The sequence below is a fragment of the Hyla sarda genome, chromosome 6 (genome assembly GCF_029499605.1).
Source record: "Hyla sarda isolate aHylSar1 chromosome 6, aHylSar1.hap1, whole genome shotgun sequence".
NCBI lineage: Eukaryota > Metazoa > Chordata > Amphibia > Anura > Hylidae > Hyla > Hyla sarda.
This window is the reverse complement of record NC_079194.1, coordinates 91,589,464-91,609,889: the sequence shown is the minus strand read 5'-3', so window position 1 is coordinate 91,609,889 and position 20,426 is coordinate 91,589,464. Positions and strand designations below refer to the sequence as shown.

Here is a 20,426-nt window from a genome sequence, read left to right as displayed (position 1 = left end):
TTTCCTCTGTAGCATTCAGCAGCTAATAAGTACTGGAAGGATTAAGATTTTTTTAATAGAAGTAATTTACAAATATGCTTAACTTTCTGCCACCAGTTGACTTAAAGGAAAAAAGGTTTTCACCGGAGTACCCCTTTAAGTGGTTAACCAGGATGAGAAAAACATAGCAGTTTGTTCCAAAAAACAGTGCCACACCTGTCCTCAGGTTGTGTGTGGTATTACAACTCTGTGTCATTCTCTTCAATGGAACTCATCTGTAATACCAAACACAAATTGAGGACAAGAGTGGCGCTGCCTCTGAAAGAAAGAAGCTATGGGGAAGATTTATCAAAACCTGTGTAGAGAGAGTGGTGAAATTGTCCATAGCAACCAGATATTTTTTTTTTTTTTTTTACAAAAGGCCTCTATAAATTTTAATAAGCAATCTGATTGGTTGCTATGGGCAACTGCACCACTCTTCACCTACACATGTTTTGAGAAATCTCCATTATATGTTTTTTTATAATCAACGATAACCCCTTTAACTAGTCATAACCTTTTGCCTAATGATTGGGTAGCATACTAACCAACCTCTACTAACCAACCACTAGGGCAGTGGTCTTCAACCTGCAGACCTCCAGATGTTGCAAAACTACAACTCCCAGCATGCCCGGACAGCCGTTGGCTGTCCGGGCATGCTGGGAGTTGTAGTTTTGCAACATCTGGAGGTCCGCAGGTTGAAGACCACTTCACTAGGGAAAACTATGCCTACAAAAAGACCAGTGTGACATATAAACCTCGATCCACCATCCTCAGGTCACGTGTAATATTTTGTTGGACTATCTTGCTTTCATGCAATGACTCTACTTTTTATTTATACCCTGTGGGTCCTGATCATCCATATTTTCAGTGTGACACACTTTCTCAAGACTGTATAAAAGTAGGATATGACGCGTAGCCAGCCTAGGAACGAACCATCTAGTTATAACAGCCTGACTCAACGTCCAAGCCAAGCTGTCAGAATGTAATGGATCCAACCATTGCTTTGCTACCATCCCCTACGTGACTGCACTGATGCTGGGCCAGCCTGAAGAAGACACATTTGGAGCCAACAAAGTAAAAAATGGAAGTTGCATGGTCACAATAAAATCACCACACAGACACACAGTCAGGCACGGTTTTCTGAGCAGGCCTAAGGCCTCATTCACATCAGCGTTGAAGCTCTGTTCGCTCAATCCATTGTAACAGTAGGACACGAGCGGAGAAAAGGTTACTGCAAGTATTTTCTCCCCCTGCTCAAAACAAGAGACACCGGGCAGAACACCAGATGGACACCATTAAAGTCAATGGGATTCGTCGGGACCCGTTGGTATCCATTGTGCAATGGACTGTTCAGATCAGGTATTTTTTTTATTTTTTTTTAACTCCCCCCTCTCATAGACTTGCATTGAGGGAGCATGGCCGGGACGTCACAAGGGGTGTGTGGCAGTGACATCACGAGGGGGTGTGGCAGTGACGTCACGAGGGGGAGTGGCAGTGACGTCACGAGGGGGTGTGGCAGTGACGTCGCGAGGGGGGTGTGGCAGTGACGTCGCGAGGGGGTGTGGCAGTGACGTCGCGAGGGGGTGTGGCAGTGACGTCACCAGGGGGTGTGGCAGTGACGTCACGAGGGGGTGTGGCAGTGACGTCACGAGGGGGTGTGGCAGTCACGTCACGAGGGGGCGTGGCAGTGACGTCACGAGGGGGCGTGGCAGTGACGTCACGAGGGGGCGTGGCAGTGACGTCACGAGGGGGCGTGGCAGTGACGTCACGAGGGGGCGTGGCAGTGACATCACGAGGGGGCGTGGCAGTGACATCACGAGGGGGCGTGGCAGTGACGTCACGAGGGGGCGTGGCAGTGACGTCACGAGGGGGCGTGGCAGTGACGTCACGAGGGGCGTGGCAGTGACGTCACGAGGGGGCGTGGCAGTGACGTCACGAGGGGGCGTGGCAGTGACGTCACGAGGGGGCGTGGCAGTGACGTCACGAGGGGGCGTGGCAGTGACGTCACGAGGGGGCGTGGCAGTGACGTCACGAGGGGGCGTGGCAGTGACGTCACGAGGGGGCGTGGCAGTGACGTCACGAGGGGGGCGTGGCAGTGACGTCACGAGGGGGCGTGGCAGTGACGTCACGAGGGGGCGTGGCAGTGACGTCACGAGGGGCGTGGCAGTGACGTCACGAGGGGCGTGGCAGTGACGTCACGAGGGGCGTGGCAGTGACGTCACGAGGGGCGTGGCAGTGACGTCACGAGGGGGCGTGGCAGTGACGGCACGAGGGGCGTGGCAGTGACGTCACGAGGGGGCGTGGCAGTGACGTCACGAGGGGGCGTGGCAGTGACGTCACGAGGGGGCGTGGCAGTGACGGCACGAGGGGGCGTGGCAGTGACGTCACGAGGGGGCGTGGCAGTGACGTCACGAGGGGGGTGTGGCAGTGACGTCACGAGGGGTGTGTGGCAGTGACGTCGGGGGGGGGGGGGGGGGGGGGGGTGAAAAGCATTTTTTTTTTTTTTTTTTTTTTTAATGAACTGTTGCCAGAAAGTTAAACAGATTTGTAAATTACTTCTATTAAAAATTCTTAATCCTTTCAGTACTTTTTAGCAGCTGTTTGCTACTGAGGAAAATCTTTATTTTTTTTATTTATTTTTTTGTCTTGTCCACAATGCTCTCTGCTGACACCTGATGCCCGTATCAGGAACTGTCCAGAGCAGGAGAAAATCCCGATTGCAAACCTATGCTACTCTGGACAGTTCCTGACACGGACAAAGGTGTCAGCAGAGAGCACTGTGGACAAGACAAAAAAGAAATTCAAAAAGTAAAGAATTTCCTCTGTAGCATACTGCTGCTAAAAAGTACTAAAAGGATTACGATTTTTTAATATAAGTAATTTACAAATCTGTTTAACTTTCTGGCACCAGTTCATTTAAAAAAATAAATAAATAAAGTTTTCCACCAGAGTACCCCTTTAAAAACTGCACAGACCACCAGACTACAGTTGTGATCACATGGCCCTGAGAGCACGGAGGTGAGGAATGATGCAAGTTGTAAGTAAGATCAGTGATGTGTGTGAATGGGAAATACCTTTCTGGATCAGTTAAGTGAAGCCAGACCCTTCTCCATCACAGCTACACAGTAAGAATTACTTACCTTTAGGGCGTATTCACTCCACATTTTTGCAATACAGTTCCCGTATATGTTTTCAATGTGAAAACCGTACAGTATGCCAAACGCTGCATCTGGTTGCATCTGTTTTTCTTCTTCTACGGTTTTGTTCGTTTTTCCCCATGTCCAAAACCATAGCCTACCACGAGTTTTGGTCCGGGTGAAAAACCATATTAAACCGAATTTTAATTTTTTTTTTTAACATGGGAGTCAACGGGAACCGCAAAGAACCGAATATGCGTATGGTTCCATCCGGTTTGCACCATACGTTTTTTTGACTTTGTACAGTTTTTTTTTCTTGGGATTTCAATCAAACAAGTGAAAATTTATTCATAATTGAGTGAAAAGTTAAAAACTTATACTTTTTTCTTAAAAAACGGTTGCAACCGGACATCATTTTTCAAACCGTATATGGGTTAAAATTTGTACACCCGTTTAGTTTGGTTTTGAGGAATCAGTTTTTCACCAAAAACCTGATATGGGAACTGTATTGCAAAAATGTGGTGTGAATGCAGCCTTATACACTACTGAACGTGTATTTATTTATTTTAATTTTTTTTGGGGGGGGGGGGGGGGGGGAGTCAGACAGCTCTTTTACATTAATAACACTACAGAAGGCCAGGCTGTTAAATATCTTGATAATTCTACTGCAGTGTGAGAGTCAATTGTCTCCAATGTATGCCCTAGAGAACGGTGTAACTCCACCCGTGTGCCGTTCATGCAGGAAATGCAGTCACTGGAGCCAAGTAATGGCAGCAGCTGCCCCATTATTGTTTCTATATTAAGCTGTGTGGTTACAGACGTGGTGCCAGAGAGGCCTGACCTTTCCAAAAGACACAATCTACAGCAGTGTTTCCCAAGCAGGGTGCCTCCAGGTGTTGCAAAACTACAACTCCCAGCATTAGTGCTTAATGCATTGAGGTCCGGATTTTAATAATGTCACATTCTGTATACTGTAGATCAGTGTTTCCCAAACAGTGTGCCTCCAGCTGTTGCAGAACTACAACTCCCAGCATGCCCGGACAGACGTTGGCTGTCCGGGCATGTTGGGAGTTGTAGTTCTGCAACAGCTGGAGGCACACTGTTTGGGAAACACTGATCTACAGTATACAGAATGTGACATTATTAAAATCCGGACCTCAATGCATTAAGCACTAATGAAAGGAAATCTTCACAATAAAGAATACTATATATATATATATATATATATATATATATATATATATATATATATATATATATATACATATACACACACACACACACATACACACACACGGTATCTTATTTAAGGTGGCAACAAATTTAAAATAAAAAAAAAGTTTAACTACATTTATTCTGCTTTTTATACTAGCAGTTCTGTTAGACTAACATCATTCTTTACTGGTTTAGATCAAAGCCTACAAAAGTCTGAATGGATCCCAAAGCTAGATTACTTTATTTTCTCTTGCAGTGTCCCCTTTGATTATGTAGCAGCATTATGCTTATAGGATTTTTGCTACTGTTGTATGTTGGAAAATGACCAGATGGTCTGGAGGAGAGGTCCACTCACCCCCTTTCAGGCCCATGGGCCCCATACGTCACCATCACACAAAGGTGCACTAAGGGCACCTTATCATCCTATAGTAGCTTCATTGCAAGAACACTATGATGGCTCCGTGTAAGGTAAAATGGGAACCAATAGTTGGTGTTATTGATAGGGAGGATGAAGAAGATATTCTTTAGGTCCCTGAAATGGTCTCCCCTAGATACCCCAAAAGAGCTTCTCAATTATACATCATTCACCAGGCCTGTTTGACCGTTTCTAGGGAAGCCAAATGTTTACTTAGGGTCAACAGAATATTTGTCCCAAATGCAAAACGGTCTCTGGTGCTATCAATTAACTTAAAGGGGTACTCCGGTGGAAAACCAATTTATTTTAAATCAACTGGTGCCCGAAAGTTAAATAGATTTGTAAATTACTTCTATTGAACAATCTTAATCCTTCCAGTACTTATCAGCTGCTGTTTACTACAGAGAAAGTACTTTTCTTTTTGAATTTCTTTTCTTTCTGTCCACAGTGCTCTCTGCTGACACCTCGGTCCATGTCAGGAACTGTGCAAGAAAGTGTACAAGAAAATCCCCATAGCTAACTTCTCCTGCTCTGGACAGTTCCTGACATGGACAGAGGTGTCAGCAGAGAGCACTGTGGTCAGACAGAAAAGAAATTCAAAAAGAAAAGAACTTTCTCTGTAGTAAATGGCAGCTGATAAGTACTGGAAGGATTAAGATTTTTTTTTTTAATAGAAGTAATTTCCAAATCTGTTTAACTTTCTGGCACCAGTTGATTTAAAATAAATTGTGTTCCACCGGAGTACCCCTTTAATCTGGCAATGTCTATATATTCAAGGATTCTGCGCCCAAATGATTAACACTTAATGTGACAGGCTCTCCTTTGGGGGACATGAATCTGTCTGCTCAGTGTGATCGATCAATATACATCTTTTAAGTGATATTTACTAGAGGCAACCTTTTCAGGCAAGAACGCTGGCGTCTCGTAATTGGATGAATAATGCTGAATGAGGGCAGCACGGTGGCTCAGTGGTAAGCATTGTTGACCCGCAACACTGGGATCCTAGGTTTAAGTCCTATCAAGGACATCTGCATTGAGACTGTATGTTCTCCCAGTTTTTGCGTGGGTTTCCTCCAGGTACTCAGCTTCTCTTCCACACTCCAAAACATAACGATAAGTAAATTTAAATTGTGAGCCCCAATGGTGACAGGGACCAATTTGAGTAATGACAAGCTCTGTACAAAGCTACATAATATGCTGGTGCTATATAAAAAATAAAAATAATTATTCTGTCATGGGACCAATGGGTTGCACGTGTCAATGGTTTCCTACCATATTAGAAATGTATATATTTACATAGGGGCATCCCAGACTAATATGACACCACCGGGTCTCCCTGGCTGATCACACACTGTGTTCTAAGGCATAGGTGTACAGATGATGCTACAAATGATGGTTAGTTTCCTCTAGATCAGTGGTCTCCAACCTGCAGACCTCCAGATGTTGCAAAACTACAACTCCCAGCATGCCTGGACAGCCAACGGCTGGGAGTTGTAGTTTTGCAACATCTGGAGGTCCGCAGGTTGGAGACCACTGCTCTAGATATTCCTTTATCTATAGCCCTAAAAGGGATATTTCAGCCAAATACATCTTATCCCCTATCCTAAGATGTCTGACCACGGGGGGGGGGGGGGCTGGATCTCCGTGCAGCAGCTGCAATCTTTGTTTCCAGGACTGGAGAAGTGACGTCACGTCACGCCCCTCCCCCTTGTGACGTCACACCAAGACCCCTCCATTCATGTCTATGGGAGGGGCGCGTGACAGCAGTAATGCCCCCCTCCCATAGACATGAATGGAGGGGGCGTAGCGTGAAGTCACATCTCAAGTCCCGGAAACAAAGAGGTTTCCGAGACTGGAGACGCAGCCCTGCACAGAATGTGGGTGCTGCACTGAGATTGCGGGGGGGTCCCAGCGGCGGGATCAGACATCTTATCCCCTATCTTTTGGATAGGGGATAAGATGTATTTGGCCGGAATACCCCTTTAACTCCTGCTAGCATTTTTCATATCCCTGCTTGAGGACAACCAACTGGGCCTTTGGATTTCTGTGACAAATACAGAATACCCTTTCCGATTGTTGATCTGCTTTGCTCGTTTGTGATCAAGACTTTGTGCCAAATATTAGTGTTTTTTTTTACTGGGTTTATTACATTGTTTCTCCTAGTGGCGGATTTACTCCTAGTGGCAACTTTGCTATACTTTACACAGCATTGCTTCATTACTATATGCCAGCTTATGTCCTGTACTATGTACAGTTCTCTGCATCTGTATTTTTATTATTTGTGTTATAAATTCCAAAATTAAAAAAATATATGTGACCATAGGTTATAAAACCAATACAACCAATCATTCAAAAATAAATTCTTTACACAGTTGCCCTCAGCAATATGTACTTTAATATTTGGATTAGAAGTTTTTACCAAGTATAGATTTACAGCAGCAGCTGAGGAGACGGTTCATGCCGGGACACAAGTATCTCCCTGAGGATCTTTTCATCTGAGAAGAGGTAATTCTGTATTTATTGCAATAAGTTAAATCTATCTCCTAGCCCACCAGCTAATGAACACCTAAAATACCCAATAGTATATTGAGAGTTGTATTAAGGGACCGTGACGTAATAAGGTAACTGCCAGTGCTTGCTGGAACCATGACTTATGTATACAGCGTAGACTACATAAATATACTCTGTAGCACTATGGCTTTCCAATTCAATATACATTAACTAGGCAAGTTAAGATCATTCATGCAAATGGATTATGAACAGGGGCCAAGCTATAAAACTGGAGAGGATGGATGAGGAGCTATTGCATTACTTTCAGGGTAACACCATGCACTTGGACTATGATCACAACAGCCCTGCCAAGAGTCAATACAAGGATGAAACCATCTGCTTCTACTGACAAGTACCTGGGCACCTTAACCATACCCACTGTGCAGGTTTCAAAAAAAATAAAATAAAAAAAGGATTCCATGAAGGAATCAAAAGGGTTTTAAAATTGTTGGACTATCCACAGGATAGGGTATCAACATTAGATAGTCAGGGGTCAAAGTTCCGGCACCCCCGCCAAACTAAAATGAAGATGGTGAGGCAACTGTCAGCTTTCATGTACCTATCTCTATGCCTACAAACATTGTATACAATTTATTATTAATGAAGGGGCACTAAACTTTAACCCATTAAGGTTAAGGACATTGGACGTAAAATTTACATCCTGTGCCCTGGTACTTAATGCATCAGGATGTACATTTACGTCCTAAGCGAGGTACCGAACTATTAAGCAAGAGCTGCACTTTCTTCATAGACTGCTATTAGTAGCTGTGCATTCACAGTCAATGACGCTGAGAACAGCAAGCCGCAATCAATGGCATTAACACTACTTAAACACCACAATGACAGTGTTCCTAACCGTATGTTGGGGTCCGATCTGTTTGTTGGCCTGATTGTGTTCCCTCTCACCTGCTTCGTATGGGTCCCAACTCTGCTAATAGAGCCTGCTGGGCCAGACTATCGGCAGATTGCTGATAACATTGAGTAATGCTATCCATGGTAAAGCAATTTTCAGGGTTAGCAATCTGATTATCACATGTAAAAGGCCCCTATGGGGACTAAAAAACTGTTAAAATAAATTTTAAGATACAAATCCCCTAATGAAAAAAAATTATGTTTATGATCGCATAAGTTGAATGGTGTAAATGTTAAATATGTTGGTCACAGCAAATCCAAGAAAAATTGAATAAAAACCCATCAAAAGGTCATATATGGGATGGAAAAAAGAATACAGATAATGGTGCATAACATGAGCCCTCATACAGCTCCGTATACGGAAAAATAAATCAGTACAATCATAGAAAAGCTAGGAAAACATGGATATCATTTTAATTGTATTGACCCACAGAATATGGAACAAGGAATGCATCCGCACCGAAGTAGCAGAGGATTGGTAAGGTGAGAAATACTCTCTCTCATTTAAAGGGAAACTAAATCCAATACACAAGGTTATATTGCTAGTAAACCAAATTAAAGTGAGGAATAACGCTTACCTGGTTCTGTGGTCAGGTTCTGGAGATAAACATGTTTTTAGCCGTTATTGCTAACATGTTAATGGCCAGCTTTGTGCAATGGAGGTGGGACTCAGCATGGAGGCAGGGATGCCGGGTTCCATCTGCATTGCATTAAGCCATCAATTAACATATTAGCAATGCCGGCTAATAATAACAGGTCGATCTCTGCAACCGGAAGACAAAACCAGGTAAATTACTGTATTTTTCGCCGTATAAGACGCACTTTTTCTTCCCCAAAACTGGGGGGGAAAAGTTGGTGCGTCTTATATGGCGAATACACCCCTATCACGGCGGTCCCTACGGCCATCAACGGCCGGGACCCGCGGCTAATACAGGACATCACCGATCGCGGTGAGGCCCTGTATTAACCCTTCAGAAGCTGTGATCTAAGTGTCACTAACCCAGCTGCTCAGTCGGGCTGTTGGGGCTGATTTCACCGCGGCGGCCCCGAACAGCTTACAGGACCTTACCTGCCTCCTCGATGTCTGCTCCTTGCCGGGATCCCCTGTATGGCCGGCGTTCTCCTTCAACGTCATCACATCGTCGCGCACGCCGTCCAGTCATCCAATAGGAGCAATGTGCGTAGCGAAGTGATGACGGCGACTGAGAGCGTGGATCCCGGGGAAGAAGACGTCCGGAGAGTCGGGGACGCGGCGACAGCGATGGAGCGACATCCAAGGCAGCGGTGACGGGTCCGGAGCGGCGGGGACACGCGAGTATTACCTCCTATACCAGTGGTCTTCAACCTGCGGACCTCCAGATGTTGCAAAACTACAACTCCCAGCATGCTCGGACAGCCAACGGCTGTCCGGACATGCTGGGAGTTGTAGTTTTGCAACTTCTGGAGGTCCGCAGGTTGAAGACCACTGTTGGGTTCAGAATCTTTATTTTTTTAGATTTTGCACCTATAAATTGGGTGCGTCTCATACGCCGGTGCGTCCTATAGGGCAAAAAATATGGTATACCTCATTTCAATCCGGTTCCCGAGCACTATAACCCAGTGTATTGTTTTTAGTTCAGGTGAACTGGCCGTTATGCTTTAATATTGTCTAAACTATATATACATCTACAGAGCAGTCTGCAAAAGCAAACCACTGTTCCTTCTCTATCCTAAGAGCACCATTTCAATAGCAGAACATGTACATAGAATAAGTAATAGTAGAAAGTAGAAAAGTAAAAACAAAGACAACAAAATACAATCCACACACCTACATTACTTTATGACCACCACATACTATGACAGATTAATGAGAAGACACATGTTAATCACATGCATAACATGCAACACTATATCATGAGGGGATAAGTGTATGGACAATGACCATGACTCCATGAAACGTAGGAATGAAGTGTTCGTAAATGTCCGGCTAGAAGACCAGAGCACATACCTTTATCTGCATTGCCATTGATTTTAGGTTTGAAGTCATCAACTTGTATGCCTGTGATCACAAAAAATTGTTAATGTTGTAATCTACAAAAAGGGAAGAACTGTTCAACTAGTCCCAACTGAAATATAACAAAATAATCAAGTAGTACACAACAGCCCCCTCTGCTGGAAAAATAGCATACACCACCCAACTACCATTAACGGTGTGTTCACACTACAGATTTAGCACGGAATTCCACGTGCTGAATTGCGCGTCGGAATTCCGTGGTGTGAACTGCTGCCATTAGTGTGAAAGGGTCTTCCACAAACCCGTTGACACTGCGGCATTTCAGCGGCGGCCAATTCCACTGCTGAAATTGATCCGCACAAAGAAAGAACATGATCTTTCTTTGCACTGAAGTCAATGAGCACTGCATAGCCGTAAATGGTGTTGGCGCAGTGCCGTGTGGCCCTACCACCGAAGTATGTAGGTGGCGGCCGTCAGGATGGAATCTCTGCTCGCAGAACATACCCTTACTCTTCAATGTAGTGTCAAATGGCATAAAATGTGTATAAAATTATGTGAAAGGTATAGAATAAATAGTACAGAAGTGAGTACTGTATATTTAAATGTCAATTCGGCTGTTTTCACTTTTCAACTGCATTTATCAATGAGGGTTAACCGGAAAAAACACTCCACAATACTTCCAGGTATAAGATGGCAAACACCTATTTTACAGTCCAAATGAGGGAACCAAGAAAAAAAAATTACAAATCTCTCTTTTATTATAACAAGCCTAATAAAGGCTTAAGGGTGATGTCCAATGGTAAGCCTTAGCTTAAAAAAAAATAAAAATAAATTAACATCACATAGATAACACTGAAAACATGGGCAAGTTTGGGGCACTTAAAAAAAAAAAAAATAATTATGTTTTTTTTTAAATTAAGTACAATCACTTTAACGCTATTTCAATGAACATATAGTACATGTAGATAGAAAGCTGCCTTGTAAACATTTACTTATCTTCTACTTCTTAGTACAGCATGTATAACAGCCCAGAGCTGCAATCATAATTCTGCTGGTTGTTTTTAGAAACAGTCAGCAAGCTTGTCCTTCCTTGGTCACAAAGGGTCTAGTCACACGGCAGAATTTCCGCTTGTGGAATTCCGCCTTAAATTAAAGCCCATAAACTTCTATGGGATTCCGCACCCCCATTCACATGTCTGAATTTCCGCTTGCGGAATTCCACAAGCAGAAATTGAGAAGTGCGAATGGGAGTGCGGAATCCCATAGAAGTCTTTGGGCTTTGTGGAACAAATGCATTGAGAACCTAAACAGAGTTCCCTTCTATGAGAGAAATGAAAGAAAGGACTCCAATAATTGCATCTCTTTGGGTCATTAAAGCTGTGTTCCCATATTACAGTTGAATCAAAAAAACATACAGTGGGGCAAAAAAGTAGTCAGCCACAAATTGTGCAAGTTCTCCCACTTAAAAAGATGAGAAGGCTGTAATTTTCATCATAGGTATACCTCAACTATGAGAGACATAATGAGAAAAAAAATCCATAAAATCACCTTGTAGGATTTCTAATGAATTAATTAGAAAATTCCTCAGTAAATTAAATTTGGTCACCTACAAACAATCAAGATTTCTGGCTATCAAAGACCTGTAACTTCCTCTTTAAAGGGGTTATCCACCATAAGGTGATTTTAGTACGTACCTGGCAGACAGTAATGGACATGCCTAGGAAGGATCTGCGCTTGTCTTGGGGCTAAATGGCTATGTTGTGAGATTACCATAACATTGTGGCTAGCTTTTTATGAACTGGTATTTCCTGTTTGACTTTTCTTTAGCCTACAAATCCCATAATTCCATTTATCTCCCTCCCACACATCAGCCACCCCACCCATTGAAACATAATGAGCTGCATCCAGTCAAAAACCGGTGGTTTTCCATCATGGTGCCTACAGCTGTTGCATTAGTTGCAGATTGATCTGTCTCCCACCAAGCGATCCCTCCACCCATTGAAGCAGACAGGCTCCCTGTCATCAGCTGACTAGTGAGTCAGGTGTCGGCTGCATTGCAACCTAGGAAACACCTGAGACAACAGTCATTTTGTATGCTGTTACAAATAAATATTGGGGTGAAAATCACATAAGAATTGTAAGAAAAACGTCACACACAGGTACAGACACTATATTATGTACAACACTAACTTTACAGCCCCTGTAGCATAGTAAAAAAAAAAATCCTGGAATACCCCTTTAAGAGTCTCCTCTGTCCTCCACTCATTACCTGTATTAATGGCAACCGTTTGAACTTGTTATCAGTAAAAAAGACACCTGTCCACAACCTCAGTCAAACTCCACTATGGCCAAGACCAAAGAGCTGTTGAAGGACACCAGAAACAAAATTGTAGACCTGCACCAGGCTGGGAAGACTGAATCTGCAATAGGCAATCAGCTTGGTGTGCAGAAATCAACTGTGGGAGCAATTATTAGAAAATGGAAGACATACAAGACCACGCAAAATCTCACCATGTGGTGTCAAAATTATCACAAGAACGGTGAGCAAAAATTCCAGAACCACATGGGGGGACCTAGTGCCTACAGAGAGCTGGGACCAAAGTAACAAAGGCTACCATCAGTAACACACTATGCCACCAGGGACTCAAATCATGCAGTGCCAGACGTGTCCCCCTGCTTAAGCCAGTACATGACCGGGCCAGTCTGAAGTTTGCTAGAGAGCATTTGGATGATCCAGAAGAGGATTGGAACAATGTCATAAGGTCAGATAAAACCAAAGTAGAACTTTTTGGTAAAAACAACTTGTCATGTTTGGAGGAGAAAGAATGCTGAGTTGCATCTAAAGAGCACCATACCTACTATGAAGCATGGGGGTGGAAGCATCATGCTTTGGGGCAGTTTTTCAGCGAAGGGACCAGGATGACTGATCCGTGTAAAGGAAAGAATAAATGGGGCCATGTATTGTGAGATTTTGAGTGAAAACCTGCTTCCATCAGAAAGGGCATTTAAGATGAAACGTGGCTGGGTATTTCAGCATGACAATGATCCCAAAGACACTGCCCAGGCAATGAGGGAGTGGCTTCGTAAGAAGCATTTCAAGGTCCTTGAGTGGCCAAGCCAGTCTCCAGATCTCAACCCCATAGAAAACCTTTGGAGGGAGTTGAAACATCACTGCTCTAGAGGAGATCTTCATGGAGGAATGGGCCAAAAAAACAGCAACAGTGTGTGAAAACCTTGAAGACCTCTGTCAAAGCCAACAAAGGGTATATAACAAAGTATTAAGATGAACTTTAGTTATTGACTAAATACTTATTTTTCCCCATAATTTGCAAATAAATTCTTTAAAAATCGGACAATGTGATTTTATGGATTTTTTCTCATTATGTCTCTCATAGTTGAGGTATACTTAAAAAAAAAATTAGAGGCCTGTAATTTTCATCATAAGTGGGATGACAGTCACATCTCCAGTTACGTTAGTAAGCAGCGGGAACGCAGTAGCTTCATATTGGTGAAATAATTCCATTGGGTATGAGAATGATCAGTGTGGCTGTTTAACTGATGTTGTTGCCATTAAAAAACATATCCCAGATCGCCCAGTGCATAAATGACCAAAGAACAAAGGGGGAAACCAGGTGTTTAATCTGAAACAAAAACACTTAGGTATGTTGTATCCATTCTCATGTGAACGAGGCCTTATAAGATACAAACATGTCTACCCATCAGCCTAGTATACAAATGAAGATAAAAGGAAAAAAAATTACAATTTGCTTCAATGTGGTCCTAAGCTATGGGCAGCACTTACCCATGGTGCTGTGCTCCTTAAGGGTTTTCTCCTGTAGATTCTCTAATCGTACTGCAAGCAGAATTCCAAAAAATAAAAAAAAATTGCAAACAAAAAAAATAAAAATAAAGCAAGCGGCAAACGCAAATGGAAGACTCACCTTGTAAGGCAGTAAGACGCTCATTGGTGAAATCATTGTCTGCTTGCAAGGCCTCGATTTTCGCTTGTAATTCTTGTTCCTTCTCTTCCATTTCATCAATCTTGTGTTGTAATTCTTTCTTCTCGGCGAGGCCCTTCTGCTGAATTTCCTCTTGCCGGCCTTCAGCTGCCTTTGGACACAGAGTATATAATGTGAATAACTGCATGCCTAAGAATATAAGACCTTATTCGCATTGTTATGTGAACACATTTGGCATATGAGCTGCAAAAGCTCCCAGTGAACAAACCAAATGCAGACATAGGCCAACATGAGCAAGTGGTCTGCCTTGGCATTAGAAGGACAAAAGGGTCACCTATAGAACAGCATAAGTCACAGACTTCTGTAAGGGGTATGTGTTAGGAAAAAATAAGAGAAGGAAAAATTTAAAAGCTAAGAGCCTATTATGAATTGTCAGACAAAAAAATATATAAATAAAAAAATAAAAAAATAAAAAGAATTCTAGGTAAGTGACGGAACATATTTTAGCTACACCTCATCAAATTAGCAACTCCATTTAAAGGGGGTATTCCAGGAAAAAAAACTTTATATATATCAACTGGCTCCAGAAAGTTAAACAGATTCGTAAATTACTTCTATTAAAAAATCTTAATCCTTTCAGTACTTATGAGCTTCTGAAGTTAAGGTTGTTCTTTTCTGTTTAAGTCCTTTCTGATGACACCTGTCTTGGGAAATGCCCAGTTTAGAAGCAAATCCCCATAGCAAACCTCTTCTAAACTGGGCGTTTCCCGAGACAGGTGTCATCAGAGAGGACTTAGACAGAAAAGAACAACCTTAACTTCAGAAGCTCATAAGTACTGAAAGGATTAAGATTTTTTAATAGAAGTAATTTACAAATCTGTTTAACTTTCTGGAGCCAGTTGAGATATAGATATATATAGATATATATAGATATATATATATATATATATAAATATATATATATAAAAGTTTTTTCCTGGAATACCCCTTTAAGTGTACCCAAATAATACAGGTAACATCAGAATTAAATACTAGCCTAAAGGTATCCAGAGGGAAGACCCTCCACATACCAGGCTGTAAATCATTCCATGTGCCATGTACTGCCCTCGAGACATCATTCAACATAAAGAGGAAGGCAATGACTAGGCAACGGAGCAGGAGGCAGAGTGGGTGGCCTATAGCTCAAATTTAGGTGACAGCTCAGAACTCCAGACGTGACATACAGCAGTGTTTCCCAACCAGGGTGCCTCAAGGTATTGCAAAACTACAACTCCCAGCATGCGCAGACAGCCTTTGGCTGTCCGGGCATGCTGGGAGTTGTAGTTTTGCAACATCTGGAGGTACACTGGTTAGGAAACACTGACATACAGCAACAAGGGTATAATGTTACATTCCTAAATCTTTCCTCCCAGGTGTTCAGAGCTATGATGTCTCACTGTTCCAACACATTAACCTCTACAGAAGACTACATATTACTAACAGCAAACAGGTTACTAGACAAAGGGCCACATTTTTAAATGGATAAAAGGCTACAGAGCACAGGCATTATACTGTAGTTTAAGGCAGTGAAATGTGACCTTTCTACATCCCATATGGTGCATGAGTAATGCTAAACCATTTCAACACCCCCCCTGCTCTCTGTACACCTGCTACCCCCTATTTACAGATCACTCACATATAACAGTAAATTTCACGTAAGGGAGCCTGCAATTTACAAGATTTTTGTCATTTTGGATTATAATATTATATCGCACAATAGTTAAATGGCTTAAATAGGTTTTAGGAAATTCATAAGAATTCAGTAAAATATCACAAGCACTGCAATATATAGTTTGATCCTGATATTACTCTTATAATCGTATCATGGTCCTTCCTGCTACAGCCTCATGCCAGAAAGGTTACATGTAATGCAATCCTTAAAGGGGTTCTCCCATCTGCAAGTTCCCTATCTCCTTATCCCCTATTTCCTGTGGATAGGGGATATGTTATCTTTTACAGTACAACCCCTGTGGATGAGCTGCATAAATTACCCACAACAAATCTGTTTCTTGTGAATTTACCTTTTGAGTCACTGCATATTGTGGTCATGTGACCTGCTGTAAACCAGTGTGGGGCTGTAGAATTACTTTTGATTAAACACAACAATTTCAAAGATTTAAAATAAATAAATTTAAAGACCGTTAAAGGCTATGTACAGCATTTTTATTCTTGCTTTTTACTTTACTGCAAAAACACTTTCTCCATGGGTCTTTATTAAAAATTCTGTTTAGTTCCTCTTTCCTATTTTCATAGTGTATTTTTTCCCCAAGGGCTAGAGATCAGTTTTAATCTCAGTACTCCAAGTTCCCTGTATAGCCACATTTGCAACCAAGTTGAAGCAACTTTACTACTAGCCTTAAAGAGGTATTCTGGCTTTAGACATTTTATCCCCTATCCAAAGGAAAGGGGATAAGATGTCTGAACGTGGGGGGCCGCCACTGAGACCCCGGCGATCTCCCTGCAGCACCCGCATTATTTGTGGAGCTGCGTCTCCAGGCTCGAAAAACCGGAAGTTTTCAGGACCGGAGATGTGAAGTAACACCATGCCACGCTCGTGACATCACACCCCCTCCCTTCATGTCTATGGAAGGAGGCCTAAGGGCCATTACGCATGGGAGGGGGCAAGACGTGACATCATGAGGGGGGCGTGGCGTTAAGTCACTTCTACAGTTCAGAGGTGGGCCCCCCACGATCAGACATCTTCTCCCCTATCCTTTGTATAGGGGATAAAATGTCTAAAGCCAGAATAACCCTTTAATTTAAACAAAACATATAAACAACAAACAAAATAATCATAATGATCCGATTGTTTGTGTGCTCAATACCGTTGTCTCCATGTTTAGACTACTATTTTTTCATGATATAAAAAGTGACCAAAAATATACAATTTTGGACTTTGGAATTTTTTTGCGCGTACGCCATTGACTGTGTGGTTTAATTAATGATATATTTTTATAATTTGGACATAACTGCACGCGGCGATAGCACATATGTTTATTTTTATTTACACCTTTTTTTTTAATGGGAAAAGGGGGGTGATTCAAACTTTTATTAGGGGAGGGGTTAAATGATCTTCATTCACTTTTTTTTGCAGTGTTATAGCTCCCATATGGGACAATAACACTGCACACACTGATCTTTTACATTGATTAATGGTTTCTCATAGGAAACTAGTGATCAATGATTCTGCCGCTTGACTGCTCATGCCTGGATCTCAGGCACTGAGCAGTCATTCGGCGATCTGACACCAGGAGGCAAGGTAGGAGACCCTCCTCGTGTCCTACAGCGATTTCACTGCGGCGATCCCTAATAGCTCCCTGAGCTAACCAGCAGTGATTTACTTTCACTTTAGACACACCGTTCAACTTTGAACGCCGCGTCTAAAGGGTCAATAGTGCGCGGCACCGCGATCAGTGCTGCGCGCTATTAGCCACGGGTCCCGGACGTTGTTAGAGGCCGGGCCGACCCGCTATGACGCCCCGCGTTATAGAAAGGGAAAGGACTCAGGACGTACCGGTAAGTCCTTGGTCCTTAAGAGGTTAAACTCCATTTAGTGCAGTCCAGGCTCCAAGGCATCTAAAATGGCAGATCCACATGTGAGGATATGGGGCAAGGAATCCTGGGAAGGCAGGAACAAGGGTAGGTGGGATGACCCTGAATTACATGCAGCCTATCAGCAGCCAGCCACCCCTGTGATGTCACAGCCCTATATAATCGGCAGCCATCTTGCGGCCAGTCACTTCAGCCTTTTATTGCAGAGAGACGGACAGACAGCAGTATGTGCTGCACAGAAAAGCATTTTTACAGCAGCGATTCACCTCCCAGTCACATCAGCGTTCTATTACAGAGAGGGACAGAGAGCAGTGTGTTGCACAGAAAAGCTTTTTTACAGCAGTGATTCACCTCAAGCCCAAATCCAGCCTAGAAGCAATGATAGGGAAGGGAGTGATATTGAGAGTGAAAGTGCAATTTTGGGTGTAGTACACAGCAACTGCGTGCTGCAGCACTGGTGTGTACTGCTGGTGTTGTACACAAGTACTGTTTTAAGTGTACTGGAGCGCATTATCCTCCCCTCATATACGCACTAAGTATGTCAGGCAGAGAAGTGCCAGGACATCCACAGAGAAGTGACTAAAGAGGCCTAAATTCATCAGGCAGAGGTTGCAGCAGACTAGGGGCGAGTGGCAGCAGGAGTCACAGCGAAGGGCCTGAGCTCCCAGTATTAGCTAGCGGTCCTATCTAGACCAGAAACCCATCTGCCATCATCCATTGGTGAACATAGCCATCCACTTAATCACAAGTGACATCTGACACCCCCAGTCAACAGTCGATGGGTTCCTCAGACAAAACCATCAGTTGGCATGGCGCGGGAGCAGTCCCTGTCCTCCCATTGCCTTTGCCCTAGGCTGTTCCCTCCCCCACAGAAGTATCTTATGCTGTGGGTTCAGCTCCACTATTTAGTGAGGATGATCTACTAGATGACAGTCAGCAGCTATTGCCCAGCCAAGAAGTGGAGGAGACATCCGCCGCTTTCTCCAAGTAGTGATGAACAGAGTGGCGTGGGAGGTGGTGTTGTGAGCGTTCAGGCTCCTGAAGCAGACACTGGTAAGGAACCTGAGGAGGACATCAGTGACGTGCTGACACAACTCTATGATGATGAAGCCGATCGCACTTGGGAGCCGGGTGCAGAAGGGGCTATATCATCATCAGAAGAAGAGGGTTGCAGGTTTCCCGTGAGGCAGCAGCTGAGCCAGCAAGGTGGTAGCAAGGTTGGCAGTCAGCATGGTGGCAGAAGTGGAAAGTCTGGAGCCAAACGTGCCCGGGGTAGACCACCTGCTTTGCAGCAGCCTACCTTCCCGGGAGGTAGTAGAACAGGGGTTCCTGGAGTCAGCGGCAGTAGCAGTCAATCAGTGCAGACTGTTGGTGGGAAATTCAGCTACTCGGCGGTGTGGCAGTTTTTCATCAAGCATACGGAGGATGTTAACCTGGCCACATGCAAGATGTGTCAGCAGAAGGTGAAGTGTGGCCAGGGTCCCAATGTTGATACCACGGCCCTGCGTCAACATATGCGTCACCATAAAGCGGCCTGGGAGAAATGTGGCTCCGATGTGGCGGTCCAGCCTGCTGCATCACCTAGTGGCACGCCGCTCCCTGTTTCAGCCAGTCAAGGCTCCACCACCTCAGCTGAAGAGAGCTGTTTGTCATACCCATCTTCTGTCGCTCCAGATGCTCCTCCTACTTCGAGTCAGTAATTCCGACAGTATGTGCCCACTCATCCAACTGTGCAAAATCTGAATGTTCTCCTGTCCAAGTTGCTGGTGCTGCAGTCCCTCCCTTTTCAACTGATGGCTTGTGCCAAGCCAAGGTGGAGAGTCCCAAGCAGTCATTTCTTTGCAAAAAAGGCAGTACCAGCCCTGCACAATTTTGTGGAACAGAAGGTGGGCCAGTCCTTGAGCCTATCCGTGTGTACCAAAGTGCACGGCAGCACAGACGTGTGGAGCTATAACTACGGTCAGGGACAATACATGTCCTTTACAGCCCACTGGGTAAATGTGGTTCCTGCACAGGCACAACAGCAACTTAGAAAGGTCACGTCGCTGGTCATGCCATGGCTGCTGGGGAGGGGTGGGGTGGCAAGAGCAATACCAGCTCCATCATCAGCTGCCTGAGTCTACAGTTGCTGATGAGTATCTTTCTTCCCCCCGCATAGTGAAGCAATTCATCAGCAGCAGGTAGACCTGGAGCAGGACCTGAACCAGCAGATGATGGCATACCTTGACATGACCATGCCAACACACCTTGAAGATCTTCTGGACTTCTGGGCAGCCAAACTTGATTTAAGGCCGCAACTAGCAGAGTTTGCCCGGGTAAAGCTGTCCTGCCTGGCCAGTAGTGTGCCATCAGAGCGGGTGTTTAGTGCAGCGGGGGCCATAGTAACCCCAAGGAGAACTCGTCTGTACACAAAAAAATGTGGAGAGACTGACCTTTGTAAAGATGAATCCGGCATGGATAAGCCAGGATTTCCACCCACCAATGCCTGATTCATCAAAGTAGATTGACCATGGCGCCACACCAACACTTCACAAATCTGAATAGTGCAAGACATATTTAAGGTGCTGCTCCCCAGTAACAGACATTCCTCAGCATCAGACCACAAGTAAGTATTGAGGATATGCATTAGCTAA

At 43.9% G+C, this 20,426-nt stretch overlaps 1 protein-coding gene across 4 annotated transcripts in view; it reads right to left on the bottom strand.

The window, feature by feature from the left end:
• Positions 1-20,426, bottom strand: part of SLMAP (sarcolemma associated protein) — a 159,174-nt gene that overhangs the window by 30,950 nt on the left and 107,798 nt on the right. For 2 of the 4 annotated variants that reach the window (XM_056524439.1, XM_056524440.1), the window contains exons 10-12: positions 14,185-14,353; positions 14,046-14,096; positions 10,238-10,288 (exon numbers count right to left, since the gene is read on the bottom strand). In XM_056524439.1, coding sequence (XP_056380414.1) covers positions 10,238-10,288; positions 14,046-14,096; positions 14,185-14,353 — 271 coding nt within the window. The remainder of the gene's footprint in view (positions 1-10,237; positions 10,289-14,045; positions 14,097-14,184; positions 14,354-20,426) is intronic. The other 2 variants (XM_056524441.1, XM_056524442.1) reach the window with 1 other exon arrangement.